The sequence below is a fragment of the Condylura cristata genome, unplaced genomic scaffold, assembly GCF_000260355.1.
Source record: "Condylura cristata isolate star-nosed mole 26May11 unplaced genomic scaffold, ConCri1.0 scaffold00004, whole genome shotgun sequence".
NCBI classification, from domain to species: domain Eukaryota; kingdom Metazoa; phylum Chordata; class Mammalia; order Eulipotyphla; family Talpidae; genus Condylura; species Condylura cristata.
The window spans coordinates 23058117-23071613 of record NW_004567105.1 but is presented as its reverse complement, the minus strand read 5'-3'; the positions used below and the strand labels follow the sequence as shown (position 1 = coordinate 23071613).

Below are 13497 nucleotides of genomic sequence, written 5' to 3'. Positions count from 1 at the left end.
ATGAACTTGATGGTCAGTGACTCACAAGCTAGAAAACAATTTTCCCATGAATAAGAAAGAATGTAATTTTAACTTGAGCTGGGGAATTGCAGTTTCTGAGGATTTTCTACCAGTGGGTTAAAACAGTGTGCTTTGAATGTAGGTTGAGCTGAATTTGAATAGAGCCTTAGTACTTCGCATGTTTACGATTTCATGTGTTTTGTTTAGCAACACCTCCATTTTCTACTCTGTAAAATCCAGGTGATGACATTCCTTAATGAAAAATATGGTACATATAAAAAAAACTATCAAAGTATTAAAAATATAAACCTACTCTGAACAATTTGCTGGTAGTGTTTCAATAGTGGGTGATTTATTAAAACTCCTTTGGGGAACATTCAATTGTCCATGCTCAGTGGCATGGAATGAGAGGAATGGGTGTGAATATATCAGCCAGTGGCCCCTTTTAGCTTGCTTCCCAGTTCATAATGAGGTTGGAAAGATTTTATTTGAGATTCTATGGAATAAAAACACGATAAGGTGATGCTGTTGAAAAACTATGTCCTCAGGTAGCTTTTCCTGAATCTCTTTCCAGGTGAAGCATACATGCGATTAAGCAGGCTTCCTGAAGCAGAACATTGGTATATGGAATCACTGAGGTCCAAGACTGATCACATCCCTGCTCACCTCACCTATGGGAAACTGCTTGCGCTAACAGTGAGTCTTTACCTTCCTTACCCTTTAGAAGTTGCTTTTCTCATTCATATTAAGCTGATTTGAAGTACTAGTTCTTATACAGTAGCCTAGGCTGTTGCAATGTCCTGATGGCAGTATTGGACAGAAAATATAGAAAAAAATATGTTCCTTTGGTTGTTGGGCTTTCTGTAAAGGCAGTGTGGTCCCTCAGGAAATGTAATAGAATTATATACATGGAAAATTCCAAAAGTGATTACAGAATAATTTTGTCATAATACATACACAGAGGCCACTCTGTGTAATGAACACTCATGGAAACCACATTTCCATGAAAATGGTGTGGGTTTGATGCATAATAAATTGTTAATATTCTACTATTGTGCATTCTAAAAATTGTCACTTACTGTGCTTCAAAGTAATATTAATATTTTTATTTCATACAGGCAGGATTATCCAAAATATTAATTTTCTCAACTCACACACCTAATAAGTAGAACTAACCTTTTCTCTCCAGTTGAATCTATTATTATTTTTTAGCTAAACCATCTAATTTCTCTCCAGTATTAGTAAAAATAAATGAATATTAGAAAAGTAGAGCAAATGGTCAAGAAAGTGATTACTAAGTGACGTGAAGAAAGTTCTAATATTTAAAATGTAATAGCATTTTTATTTCTCACATAAGTTATAGATTAAACACTTAAAATGATTATGTGTCAGTTCTGAGACATAAGTAAAATGCTATTAATGAAATTATATAGGCAGGCTAGATAACGGAAAACATTCCCCTAAGGCATATCTAGATATGGCTAATAAAATGTATAGTCTTTCCAGCCTGAAATGATGATAGCTCACAACTCCATGTGAGAATGAATTCATATACGCCTTTTGATCTGGCTACTACCTTTGAGAAGCTCTTATGGAATCATTTTTCACTAGGTTAATAAATGCCTTCCTAAAAATATCTACACAATAGTTTCAGATCCCTCAATATCAAAGAAAATAAAAGCCATTTAAAAAAGAAACAATTTATGGTTTAAATGCAGTGACTGGACTGGACTGTCACTCCTTTGAATATAGAACCCTTGTGTCCTTTTCTTTTCTTTTTCTTCTTTTCAAGCCTGAGTATGTTGTTTCCTGTACCAAAAATGTGATTTACACATGCCCTTATATTTTTTTAGAAAGCACATTTAAACAGATGAATTAGAGCCCTCCCTGGTGGCGCAGCGGGTTAAAGCACTGCACTAAGAAGCTTAAGGCATTTCTGCATGAATTCGATTCCGCCTGCCCCGGAGGTGACCACATGATGTGGCAGACCTCCCCTGACCCGCCCCTGCTCCCCTCAGCGGTGTACTTCATCACTCTGCCTGTTCTGCTCCCCACTCTGTCCCTCATGAATCCTCTCACCCTCCACATCTCTGGCCTATACCCCAGTTGTGTATGAGTAAATAAAAAAATCTTTAAAAAAACAAAAAAACAGATGAATTAGAAGCCTTCATTTATAGAAATATATGGAAAGGAAGGAAAGACTTATGTATTACAACCCACATCTTAACTCCCCTCCCCCCAGCAAAGCTTTTATAGTTTTTGACCTGATGATCAGCTGAAATACAAATCCTATTATGGAATGGCTTAAACTCACAGTGCCAAAACCCCCCTAACCATCTTTAACAGTTTCTTTTTGAGTTATGAGATTTGGCAGATTTCTGATCCCAATGGGTTGCTTTTGTCTAATTTTGGGTTTCTTGGCTTGGTAATATGCCATGATTTAGCATGGAATTGGCAAGGTGGAAAATGCCACACATTTTGACTTCTGAATGCTTTAAATTTCAGATATTATAAAATGACATAGATTATAAGCCTCAAGAGGAAAGGTAAGAAATAGAGTGATGTTTTTACAGTTTTGTCAAAACTGACCAAAGGTAAAATATATAAAATGAACATGCAACTATATTTGACTTAGAGTATAAAGGAAGGTTTTCATTAAGAATTATATTTTATAAGACAAATTAGGAAAATATATTAATTATTGATGCTATTACAGCAAGTAGAGTGATATACTCAGTACATTTTTGTACAAGTTTCTCTTTCACAATTTATGTATGTATGATATTTAGAAAAGTTCAAAGGGATTTAGAGTTTCCCAGTGTGCTTTGACAAATTCCATAGGCCAAATCCCTTTGTATCCCTCTGCCAAAAATGCCCTTTTCCTCTGTCTGCTCAGATTTTATGTCCTTTGTGAACTCTTGCCTGAGTCTTTCAAACAGTTATTTTTTCCCTTTCTCTGTATGTAGATACGACTGTTCTTTCTCTGAAATAGCACTTTATAGTTTGAATGGCAGACATATATCTATGTCTGTCCTTTGACACTTGACACAGGGCAGTTACTCAGTTTTACCTTTTTAGCTCTTTAGTCTGTGGCATTTCATTATCTTGATAACTGTCCTGTATCCTCCTTCTGCATTTTTCTTTATTAAGGTTGTTTCTGGGCTAGATACATGAATTTGTAATAATTCTGTTTCCCTGCCTTGATTCTTATTTCTTCACTAATCTCTTCATTTGGTCAGTACATGTATTGAGATTTACTACAGTATGCTAGGCATTGCTATGTTGCCAGTGATGTGTAATAAATAAATGAACAATGTTGGTTCTTTTAAAGAGTAGACGCAATATAATTTTCCAGCTCCTTAGAAGACTAGGTGGGTGCAAAAATATGTCCAACTTTCTCTTTTTAAAAGATTTATTTATTTATGCATATAAGAACTGGAGTGTAGGCCAGAGTGTGGTGGTGGGAGAGTTCATCAGAGATAGTGTAGGGAGCACAACAGGCAGATAGATGAAATACACTTCTGACGGGAACAGTGAGTGAGACAGAAGAGGTCTGCTGTCCCATGTGGGTCACCTCCCTGGCTGGAAAGAAACTCATGCTGCAGTGGCTGGTGATAGCTTCGCAGTGCTGCAACAATCCCTTCTGCCACCAGGGATCCCTAACCACTTTTTATAAATGAAAAAAACTCAACTTCAAAGATTTAAGAAACATCCCCGAAAAACACATAGCTATTAAAATAGTAGAATTAACCTCATCTCAAGGTTTTCTGAATTGAGAATTATTAAATTTCACTGCATAAGAGTAATTTTTTTGCATCGTATTCTTTTTCTCTACCTCCTTTTTTAAGAATTAGATATTACCTGTAAATACTAAGTTAGTTTGAATGCTTAAGCACTTTTTTTTATATTATTATTAGATGTCATATATCATGACTTTAGTACTTCTGTTTTTGTCTGCCACGTTTTAACTTGTATAGAAAATTCCAGGCCACCCTGGGAGTATTTGTGCCTTAGGGTTCTTGGTAGCTTCCAATTAAAAGATCATTGGGTCTGGGTGACATTAAAATATATGAAATCTTTGTAACTTTCATACCGATGTCATGTCCAATTAAAATACTAAACATGAACTCTGTTTAAAATTGTGATTTATTCCTACTTTGAACTTTGTTATCTATGGCCACTGCCATGAATTTACAATTGGGCATACATTAAGAGAAAAAGGAAGAAATAAAATTTCCAGTATTGTATTTCCGATGAGTTCATGGTTGTTCCTAAAACTGGGTGTTCTCCAGTTGTGTGTACATCCTACTTTGATTCTGTCTTGCTTTTTGTCCAGTTTAATTTATCTAAGCCAAAATATTTTTCAGTTTTTGTGAGCCAGTAAAATTAATATTGACTTAAATTTCAATAAAAGCTACTTGGCTGTTAGCTTATTTTCCAGATTTAGGTTAGTAGGAAAGAAGGAAGGATATGGGCGGCTATAATTCTTGATACAGAAAACCTTTATTTTGGCTACTGCCTAGAAGTGTGGAGCCAGATTTCTGTGTCTAGCCAAAATTAATCGAGCTACATAAAACTCCAGTTGTGAAAGTACTTGAGGTTCAATAGAAAAGTTCCATACCCCAGGCTGAAATGGTGTTGATGTAGTCTATTTAGATCTTTTGTGCTATATGTTTCTTGAATTTTTTATTATAGTTATTCCTATTTAGACCTGAGGTTATTTTTTCATTTGGTTTTCTTTAGTGCTTAGGTCTTCGCTTTTTAAAAAAAATATTTATTTATGCATACAGGACTGGGGTACAGGCCAGAGGTGCAGGGGTGGTGAAAGGATTCACCAGAGACTGAGTGGAGAGCAGAACAGGCAAATTGATGAAATACACTTTTGAGGAGAGCAGCGGGAGAGACAGGAGAGGTTTGCCACACAGTGTGAGTCACCTCCCTAGCCTGGGATTGAATTTGTGTTGAACCCCTAGCTTCATATTGTTGTGCTTTAACCCATTGCACCACCAGGGAGGACATTCAGTTTTGTACATTGGGTCTTCACTTTTGTATGTTGACTAACACTTGGGTTGCCTTATTTTCACAACTATGGTTAGGTATGAGAAGGAGGGGAACAAAAATAATTTTTTCTGTGACTCTGATTGTTATGGTGGTTTTCAATACAGGATACAAAATTCATGTTGTGGAGAAAGAATGAATAATGTAACATCATGTTGCTAAAAATAGTGAATGAAATTTGGATAAAAATTGAATAAGATGTTTAGCTATGTGTTTGATATGAAGTTGCCTATTCTAAACGTTATAATTTAGCATTCTGGGACCAATATAATCATCATTGTAGCATTGAAGCATAAAGAATCTGTTAATTCTTTTTTCAGACACCACCTTCTCACTCCAAGGTATACATTCTGTTATTGAGAATCAATTTTATAATTACTCTTACTGCCACAAAGTACTAGCAACCCAAATATCTATAAAATATGTAAGAGACTTTTATTCTGCTTTTTGTATGCCAATTAATAGAAGTCATAAATGGAGAGATTCTCTTTTGCCTGATTGTATTAGGAGCAATAAAAATTAAAATACTCATTCTGTTATAAAAGGTGAAATGAAGTCATTCTAGATTCTATGAATACATGCTGCTGTGTTTAAAAATAAATATTAGCTTTTTATTTGGCAAAATAAGATTACATTGTTTTTAAACTAATTTGATATTATATCCGTTATTATTTCCTTGTTTGGGTCTGTATTTGGTCTGTCGTCATCATTAAGTGCAGATTAAGTATCCCAGCACTCTCAGACCCTCCTAATTCCCCAGTACTCTGATAGCTTATGAGCTTGGAGGAATGGAGAGGGGGAAGTGGCATGCCTCATAAATATAGCCTGAGTTTCTTGCAGGCCTCCAGAAAAAAAATAAGTCTTTTATAAAAACCTACACTCAGTACATATTTGCTGAGCTTGAACTCTGTCTCATGTTCTGTGATAAACAGTGGTGGTGCAGAACCAAGCAGAGTATTTCCTTCACTTCACAAAGACTTCAGTGCATTTTATTCAGGAGAAAATCAAAACAGGAGCCTCTGATAACCGCTGCATCTGTGGGCTGCCATCTTGGTAATGGGTGAAATGGTCTTTTTTTTTAAAAAAGAAAGGACAATTACCTCAGCATCTTAATCTTATTTCCTTTCTCTTTATTTTTTGTTCCTTTTATTCTAGGCATAGGTCATCACTCAGTAGGCATTTTCTCTACTTTGCCACCCTTTAATTTGTTAAAGAATCTCCCTGGAGATATTGTACTCTATGACTTTAACTTCATGAGTTCCAGCTTGCTATTCTTTCTACTACATCATGTTGACCCTCCTCTTATAAAGAATGAAAACATTTTAATGTGGACTGCTTTCAAGTTATGTTTTATATTTTTATAGTTTGCTAGTTGTTGTTACTGTTTTGATATAATAATATATCAAGCAGAGAAAATCTGAGTATCTCATCTTTTTAAAACAGCATCCCGTTTATGTCTGTGTTAGTCTGGTCAAAGGTGATACTGACTACATACATTCTCCAAAGCAAGTATATTTCCTCACAGGTAGTTGAACAAGGCTTCTACAAAAGGAGAGTGCCTTTTTTATTCCCTTTGGCATTTAACCATATACATTCATAATCATCCCTGCACATCGTTCTATATATAAAGGAAGCTACATCTGTTCTAAAGTACAAGCTTTTATATTTGTAGTCTTATAAATAGTTTCAAAACCAGCCAGACATGCTTATCTTCACCAGCCCCCAAGGTGTGTGTCTTCCTCCCCTACATAATCTCTCTGGCCTTTGAGTAAGGCCTTTGAGCCTTAGCATACTGAAGCATTATCAAAAGAACTATAGGTTAGATCCCTAGTTTTATTAAAATTATACTTCATCTAAACAGCATTTATAATGATTATAAGTTTAACTTCATTTTTATCAATTGAAAAACTTCTGGAACTATCTGAAGTTCTTCTTATCTCTTTTGACACAAAATCCTCATCTTTTTTCTTTTCTATCTCATGAAGAATTGAATATTACAACTGGGTGGGCCCTGACACTCTCTTTTCTTTGCTCATTTCAGTCACAGAACTTCCTGCAATTAGCTTACATTCCTAATCATACCAAGAATGAAGCTATTCAACTAACTCCCTCCTCCAGCAGTCAGTCCAATACATTTTGAAGATGAAGCGGCTCAGGTTCACAAAGATTAAGTTTAAGTTTGTGTCAGAAGTCTGTGCCTCATCCTTCCCCTTGTTTTTTTCTGAAAGTGCTGCAATTTCAGTTGCTCTCCTGCCTTTGATTAATGATTAATCATGCATATAGGTATTGCCTAACTTCAAAGTACAAACATTATTTTTAAAATAAATGTTCATTTGGTTTTTAGATTTTCTTTATAATAGAGTTCTGAATTAAAAAGTCATTTACTATTTATTAAATATGAAATTTTAACATGGTCGCCCTCATTCACCGTAGTTTTCCCACCACCAAGCACCCATAGCCCATAGTCTATCTTGATAGGCCCTTGTTCACTCCCCCCCCCCCCCGACTCCCTTGCTTGTAACTATTCTTCCTCTTCCTCCCCTCCTGGATGCCTCATATCTGTGACCACTGGGGACAGAAATCATATATTGTCCATAAAGTAACCACAATGTAAGAAATATGTATCATTTAAAATTTTAAAAATGTGATTTTCTCCGGGTACTCATAATTAAATAAAATAAGTAAATTCAGAAACACATACACTTTTTTAAACACAGACAGTTGTAAAAAGGATTTATTTACCTATATATGTGAATTAACAAATGGCCAATAACCAATAATAGTGAACTTTGAAGATTAACTTTCCATTGAAATTGTATGGTAAGTGATTATATGATATATAGTGTTTGGTTTCATATTTTAAGTTTTGAAGGAAATAGTATGATTTTTTTAAAAAAGATTATTTATTTATTTATACAGAACTGGGGTACAGGCCAGAGATGCGGAGGGTGAGAGGATTCACCAGAGACAGAGTGGGGAGCAGAACAGGCAGATCAAGGAAGTACACTGCTGAGCAGCGGGCGGGTCAGGAGAGGTCTGCCTTGCCATGTGGTCACCTCCGGGGCAGGCAGGGATCGAACTCATGCTTCTTAGTGCAGTGCTTTAACCCGCTGCGCCACCAGGGAGGGCCCAGAAATAGTATGATATTTTAAACCGAAAGGGTTGGCAGACAGGGAGGTAGACTGGCTGAAGTGATACTGGCCTATACCTGGTAGAATATTTAGTTGTAGCCAAAACACCTGAGTGCTTACTTGCTTAGAAATTTATTTCTTCCCACAGTGGAGAGCATAAGTCCTTTTAAAAGACTAAAATTGTAGGACTCTCATTTCTGAGGTATAATTGAGCCTCTTTGTCAAAAGTGACAGGATAAGGTACGTTCTTGAGCCAATGCTGTAATTCAGCCTACATCGTAATAACAGTACTTTAGGTAGAAGACAGCAACATGATGGAGGATTCACACATAAATTGGACCCTTTGGTCAGTTTGACATTAGCCATGTGGCACTGAGTTTCGGATGAGCACTGAGCATTGTATAAAGCCATGTATTATAATGTCATATAATGGAGAAATAGGTGGCAGAGTTGTTAGATGTAATGGTCAGTCCAGGAAATTTTTGTCCTGGAAAACAACTTGAAGAAATTATCTCAGGCACCTTTGTTCCATTCCGTATTTCTCAGAACAGCAGTAACTAGAACAGTCTATCTGTGTTTTAAATCAGAAACTTAATCATTCTAAGCAGATAATTATTGTCAAAAGGTTATGGTTTTAAGATTATCTTTTGCATATCTCAAAGAAATTACCTTAGCAGAGATACAAAATGTATTGCTTTAGCTCAAGGTAGCTTTCTGGCAGTATCTAATTTTTCTTTTTCTATCCTAGGATATATTTTCACTACAAGAGATAATTTCTTCATTCCATCTCTATTTATATGTAAGAGGGATCTTCCATTCTTTTCTACCTTACAATTCAACAGTGTGTGCCTGTGTGTGTTACTATATTTGATAACTTTGTTTTGAATATAAATATTAACAAAGCTGAAGCATTAATGCTGCTTGCAAAGAATTGCTTTTACTTGATATTAAAAAGAAAAATATGAAATGTGGTGAAAGTTAAGGGTATCAAAATTTTAACTCTGCCATTATTCTTTGAAAGTTTCTATTTGAACAGTATTTCCAAAAGAACAAAATACATTCCTAAAATTTTTTCCATAGACATTAATCTATCTAGATGCTCCTTTAAAAAAAAAATTAAGTCAGCAGATTAGTAGTGAAAAAGCTGTATACTCTATTTCCTTTTTTAAATGTTACCATACACATTGATTTAGCCGGTATCTTTGTCCTGTGACCTTCACAATTTTTTATGTTTGTGTAACTCCTTACCTCTTACCGTCACAAGTGAGACCAAAAAAAGCCAGAGGATGATGAAGTAAGAAGAGTGACTTCCCATCACAGCTCTGGGAGAAAGCTCTAAAAATATCTGCTACCATGAAGTCCTTTGTCATGTAACTATGGATATATTTCAAAAGGATTACTCTTCTCCCCTGCTCTCAGCAGACATAGGTTTCTACAATGAGAACCTGCCTGAGAGGAAAGACCATGAAGTTTGACCACAAAGATAGGCTTCCAGAATTTCTCACTCTTAAGCTAGTCCCACATTTAGCTTTCAGCAAGTGGTCACAATTACCAGTTGGTGTCCCTTCCAGTTTATGACTCTATTGCAATATCTTGTACATCCAATAAGCAGATCTCAGCTATGAGTCTACTTCTCTTTGTATTTCTTTATCTAAATCTAAGTTTATGTTTGTATCTATATCTGAATATTTTAGAAATTGCAAGTATTGGTGGAATTTTTACTTGTTTCCTTAACTATGGCTTAAATCATGTTGTATTTTATGTAGTAAATGCTTAATGGCTTCTCATCTGTAGAGCTCTTATTTCCAAAAGTACAGAATGTTTATTAAAACACATATGATCATGTAACTGCTTTATTACTTTTCCATTACCTATTACTTGCTCAAACACTACTTTTATAAATATTAAGACAACTAATGTACTAAAAGACCTTTTATTTTATTTTTTCCAGTTATTATGACTTTTATTAATTTATATTTTTATTTTGTATATATTTTACATTATTCTTCCTTTTTGCGCAATGTATGCTTTCCTCTCAGGTATAGTCCCCACAAAAATCCCACCACCAATTTATCAGTGTACCATCATCATAGTCCCTGTGTGAGAACATATTCCCTCTCCTGTTTGAGCCCTCTCCCTTTCCCTTCCTTTCCAGAATGTCTCTGATTAATAGTTGCCTGTTAATTTTGTTTTTTAATTTATTAGAATTATTTATTTTCCTGTTCCCTTCTTGGGTTCCCCTATATTCCTTCTATAAGTGAAACCATCTGATATTGGTTTCTTTTTCCTTCTGACTTATTTCACTGAGTATAATCTCTCCAGCTCCATCCATGTTGTTGTGCATGCATGGGTTTCTCTTTTTGATTGCTGAGAAATATTCCATTGTGTGTCTACACTACATCTTCTTGATCCAGTCATTTGGGTTGTTTCCATACTTACCTATTATAAATAGTGCTACTGTAAACATAAGGGTGCCGATATATTTTTGAATTAATTAATGAATTAATGTCATTTCCTAGGAATGGAATTGATGGGCCACATGGAAGCTCCATTTTTAGTAGTTTGAGGAACTTCCATAGTGGTTGGGCCAGTTTGCATTCCCACCAGCAATGTAGGAGAGTTCCTTTTTCTCCACATCCTCACCAGCATAACTGTGTGCGTGTTTTTTGTTTTTTTTTTTTAATATGTGCCATTCTCACTGGTTTAAGTCAGTATCTCATTGTGGTTGTGATTGGTATTTCCCTGCTTGCAAGTGATTTGAACATCTTTTTCATATATCTAGTGATCATTTGCATTTCCTTTTTGGAGAAGTGTCTCTAAAAGACATTTCAGTACATTTGCACTAAAAGCCATGTAAGAAATCTTATTTGGAAATTTGAGAGCTACTTTTAAATATCCAAATACTCATGAAACTAGTGGGTTGGTATTAGTGTTGTAAGCCTCCCACATCAAAAGCAGTCACAGTCCCTGAAAGAATGATGAATTTGCCTTTTTTTTTTAAGATTTATTTATTTATGCATACAGAACTGGAGTACAGGCCAGAGGTACAGAGGCTGTGAGAGGATTCATCAGAGACAGAGTAGAGAGCAGAAGTACACTGCTGAGGGGAGCAGAGAGGGAGACAGGAGAGGTCAGCTGTACCATGTGGTCACCTCCCAGGCCGGGGATCGAACTCATACTGAAGCAGCTGTGACTAGCTTGCAGTATTGCACTTTAACCTACTGCACTACCAGGGGAGGGCCCGAATATGTCTTTTACATAAAGCCAGTATGATTTATTTTAAATGGCCCATGTTTAGGAACATGGCTTAGTCCCCTGGTCATCTATATCCTTTTATTTGAGAAAGGAATGTGAAATATCACAGATTTATATAAAATTGTGTTTTTAGGAATGTTTTGCTTCAAAGAAGTAATTAGGTACATGAATGTTGCAAAATTGAGAGTTTACAGTATTTCTTCAACTTCCCTATTTATCTAAGATTGGTAGCTGCTTGAACCATACTGACTTCTTCACCCTGAACTTATCAAATCATGTCAGTATCTTAAAGAAAAAGTGGACCTTTTGAAAATACACAGTTCTAGATAGGGGAAATGTCTTTTTAAACTGTCACTAGTATTTATATGGGTTTTTTTCAGTGTGAATAAGAGTGGTTCTGAATACCTAGAACTATAGCTTATATATTAAGCTTTGGTTTTCTCTTCAAACTCTCTTATTCCAAATATAAATTTTATCTACAATATTCTAAGACATTTCAGAACATGAGGCAGTTTGGTGGACAGTTAAGTAATTTGGATCTTAAAATGCTTCCTTTGGTTGTGTTACAAAGGTGCTGTTACAATCCATCTACTTCCATGACTTATCTTTGGATAAATGGATTTAGTTCAGAAGTGAAGTAACTTTTTCTGTAAGTGCTTTTATAGCTATGTTTTCAAATAAATATTTATCTCCTTTAACTCATTGAAGATGCTATATTAGATACTGAATGGTCCCTATTACACATGTATTGCTTTTTTAGGTGGTATCAACATGATCAGCAGTTATCATTCTTATCCCTGTAAGGTATTCAATTTCTGAAGATATTATACAACTTGTCCACATAATCGAGTTATCTTAGTATAAACCTGGAAGAATTGATCAAACTCAGTTTGATGTCATTCTCAAACTTGTGTGCTTTCCTCTGTGCCTTTGTTTATCTTTTCAAAACACATCTGTGTTGGACCCTCTTGGTGGCACAATGGGTTAAAACACAACCATATGACGCTAGACGCAGCCACCTCACAAGTTCCATCCCCACCCTGGAGGTGATCACATGGCACAGCAAACCTCTCCTGACCTTCCCGCTGCTCCCCTCGGCAGTGTACTTCATCAGCCAGCCTGTTCTGCTCCGCACTCTCTCTCTGGTGAATCCTCTCACTGTTCCTGCACCTCTGGCCTGTACCCCAGTTCTGTATGCATAAATAGATAAATCTTTAAAAAAAAATCTGTTTATTTTAAAGTCAAAAATCCCTTAAAAATCATTCAGTAATTTCATAATTTATACCCCCTATATTTGGAGTCCATTGCATGATCCATCATGTGCTCCATTTTAAGACATCAAGGCCTGTGTTTCTTCCCCAGCTGCTTTGGATTGATTGTGATTGTCAAGGGTTGGTGTCGCATTTACTACACTCTCCTCTTAAAGATCTTTGCAGCACTTTGGTAAAAATGCTCTTAGGGTTGGGAGTCTCTACTTAGTCCATCTTTGATCTCACAGATAAGCCTGTCAGCTCAGGTGTCAGTAGAGATGCAGGATGTGATGAAGCCAATTTGGGAGGCTGATGCTTAGTGAGTCCTGTGAGGCTTCATCTCAGATTTTCCTACCAAAGTCACAAGGGTCTGAGATGTTGACAGTGATAATTTAGCCCTAAAAAGACCTACTATTAAATTGTCTATTTAGAGGCAAAGAAGCTCACACTCCTATTTTCCACCTCTGAATCATCCCTGCATCACAGTTCTCCTATGAGTGGTCCACCTTTTTGTGTGACTCTACACATTTTTCTTACTGTAAAAGAGAGAGAAACAATAATTTTGTAATAATGCAAAAACCCATGTGTATGCGCTTCTACTAGCACCCTATACTGCTAGGGATTGGGAGTGATCCAGTGCAGTGATGTGCTTATCACATGCACATGCATGATGTATACACACACTTGCACTCCACTGGTAACACGCCAGCCTCTGATGACCACTAGCTGTGTGTCTGCATTTCCCCTTTCCAGTTTCTTCACTATTCCCCTACTCTTACACATTACATTACCCCTAGTCTCTT

The 13497-nt window shown here is 36.0% G+C and overlaps 1 protein-coding gene across 2 annotated transcripts in view; it reads left to right on the top strand.

The window, feature by feature from the left end:
• Positions 1–13497, top strand: part of TMTC2 (transmembrane and tetratricopeptide repeat containing 2) — a 355937-nt gene that overhangs the window by 247218 nt on the left and 95222 nt on the right. For both annotated transcript variants that reach the window (XM_004675843.2, XM_012735302.1), the window contains exon 8: positions 575–696. In XM_004675843.2, coding sequence (XP_004675900.1) covers positions 575–696 — 122 coding nt within the window. The remainder of the gene's footprint in view (positions 1–574; positions 697–13497) is intronic.